Raw genomic sequence first — 2,536 nt, 5'->3', positions numbered from 1 at the left:
TTCTTTGCTTTCACCCCTTCAAAGAAGTTTGTCACTTCGGCTCGCACGATCTTCGTGGTTTCCTCCTCGGTCCTCTCGTATGGTAACTTCTCTAGAGTCTTCAGAGAAGAACCGAATCTGTATTGCCTCCCGCCTCTGGCTGTACTACTAGACGCCGGCAGAGCAGACAGAGCGGCTGCGGCTGTTTTTTTTTCTCCTAGAAGATCCACAAAATGATCGAGCACTGCCTGGGCTTTCTCAACATGTTCAGTAAGTTCCCCGTTGTCGATCTTGATCGTGTGTATGAAGTTAGTACTGGAAGCACATGGCATCAGTTAGTACCAGAAGCAAAACATTCTTATCGTATATTGTATTTATTTCGACACTCTCATCTCTTCCTGCAAAACTTATTTATCCGGGAGACCTTACAAAACTTTGACCACCTGTATGCTCTGGCGGTCAACTCTAGCTCACCCTTCGCTATTCGAGTGTACAGTACATTGCATACTCTGGCGGGCAAAAACGCACGCAGCGGGCCAGCGGCTCGTCGGATCGCGCATGCAGCTGCTCATTTGGCGTCGGCCGGCGCGAACCTGACCAGCGCGCGGGACTGGAGCCAGGGCTTGACGACCACCACGGCGTCGAACACGCGGCTGTCGCTGACGCCGTTGCTCCCCGCGCCGCCTTCCTCGGCGGCCGCGACGCGGAGGTAGTACTTGACGCCGGAGACCACCTGGCGCTGCGCGGACACCACGCGGGCGAACTCCAGCCGGCCGCAGACGCCGCCGCCGCCGCCCTCGCAGCCCTCCTCCCGGCGCCGGTTGTGCTCCTCCACGGAGTACCGCCCCAGCTCCTGCACCTCCCTGTCGCCCTCCACGTCCCTCACCTCCGTCCTTCCCCCCACCTTCCTCCCGTCCTCCCACAGCTGCCGCGCGGCGCCCGGTTCGCTGCGCGCGGCGGACGCAGCGCACGCCACGAGCAGGACGACGAGGAGCGCGCACGCGCCGGAAGCACCGATCAACCGAGCCATTTCAGTATTTCACGTGCAGTGTCCTAGCTAGATCACTTGATGCTATTTAGTACTGGAGCTGTGCTGGTTGATGAGGATGAGTAAGCTGTGTGGCTGTCTGCGATGTCGTGGGCGGCATTTATAGAGGCGTGGTGCGGCCGTGCGGGTGCTGCAAACGGAAAGGCATTGCTGGGGCATGGAAGGATGCGGCGCGCGGCGGGTGCATCCGTGCATGCATCCCGTGACCGCATGGCGTGCGCCGGCACGCATACCGGGGCGGGTGGACGGGCCGCGGCGGGACGGAAGGATAGGGACGAGACGGTGGCATGCCGCAGAGGAGACACGTAGGGCGTGGCGGGCGGGGGCGGGGTGCCGCGTAGACAGATGTACGGGTCGCGCGTGGGGTTGGGTTCCTCTGGCCCCGCACGCAAACTGGGCGCCTGTCGTGGTGCATAGTCTGGGATGGATGGTTGGAACTTGTGTCACTTGTGCAGAGGATAAACTGCTGAGCTGCGTTGCACCATCGGTCGATTCTTGGCGTCACACACATGCACCGGGTGTGCACGGGGTTGGGCCAATGATGATCTCGGTTCAGTGGGGAGCGCCATGGTATATGCTTCTCGAAAACTAGATAGCAAGTCTCAAGAGGCAGTTAGCTGTATTGAGTAGTACGCGTTCTCTCCCTCCGTCGATTTGCCTCTGAAAAAACAGTCAAACACAAGAGGCAGTTAGCCGTATGGATGTCATGTTGGGTCGACAAATTCGGCCTGACTAGCTCAGTACAAAGGCCGCGAAAGCTGACCACGACCTCTTTTCACCAGTCAGCGCAAAACAATTCGATCGAGTGGCGCTCGCTCTTCAACTCAAAAAAAAAAGAGTGGCGCTCGCTCTCAGTAGCTTTGCTCGCGAGAGCTCGCTTAGGGCATCCTAGCCGATCCTCTCAAACCGATTAGAGAAGTACAATCATGTTTTACTTCTCTAATCAAGACCTAGTCTATCCGGTAAAAAGCTATAGCGGCGTGTAAATTTTACTCCTCGCCGTTTCGAATGAGTAAACTTACTCGATCGCTTAGACTCGGGGTAAAAGCAAAGCATGTGTCTCCGCCTCTCTCCCCCATAAATCCCCTGTCGCCCTCCATCTCGTCGACGACCCCCCTCCCTCCCTTCACTTCCCGCTCCCGCACCCTCACCCATACACCATGGTCGGATTCCATGGTCGGTGGGATATCCAGAAAAATACGAGCACTAACGCGTGCCAAGTATAGGACTTGGACTTTGGTGGACTGATTACCACTGTCATTCTAACCATCCAACCACATGTTAGTTCGCTCATGCGGGTTTCTTGTTCTTGTTTTTTATTTGTTTTCGGTTTCATTTCTTTCAGTTTTTTTCTTCTTTTCTATTCTTTTGTCAAATACAAGTAGGCTTTTTTTACAACTACATGTTGAATATTATTTTATACAAGTTGGACATTTTTACTTAAAAATTAAACATTTTTAAATTACACGTTGAACATTTTGTCAAATGCACAATGAAGATTGTTTTGAA

The 2,536-nt window shown here is 54.6% G+C and overlaps 1 protein-coding gene across 1 annotated transcript; it reads right to left on the bottom strand.

Moving 5' to 3' along the window:
* Window positions 1-318: 318 nt before the first annotated feature.
* Window positions 319-1,110, bottom strand: LOC123075221 (cysteine proteinase inhibitor 4). The gene has a single exon (XM_044497882.1). It carries the CDS (start codon window positions 1,007-1,009, stop codon window positions 548-550), a length of 462 nt encoding a protein of 153 aa, XP_044353817.1. The 5' UTR covers window positions 1,010-1,110; the 3' UTR covers window positions 319-547.
* Between the last annotated feature and the right edge of the window lie 1,426 nt (window positions 1,111-2,536).

The sequence above is a fragment of the Triticum aestivum genome, chromosome 3D, assembly GCF_018294505.1.
Source record: "Triticum aestivum cultivar Chinese Spring chromosome 3D, IWGSC CS RefSeq v2.1, whole genome shotgun sequence".
NCBI lineage: Eukaryota > Viridiplantae > Streptophyta > Magnoliopsida > Poales > Poaceae > Triticum > Triticum aestivum.
The sequence above is the reverse complement of the archived record's forward strand: the minus strand, read 5'-3'. Positions and strand labels throughout refer to the sequence as shown.

Bases quoted from the DNA above. Each gene is read 5' to 3' on its own strand.
- LOC123075221 (XM_044497882.1), bottom strand. From the start codon at position 1,009: ATGGCTCGGTTGATCGGTGCTTCCGGCGCGTGCGCGCTCCTCGTCGTC.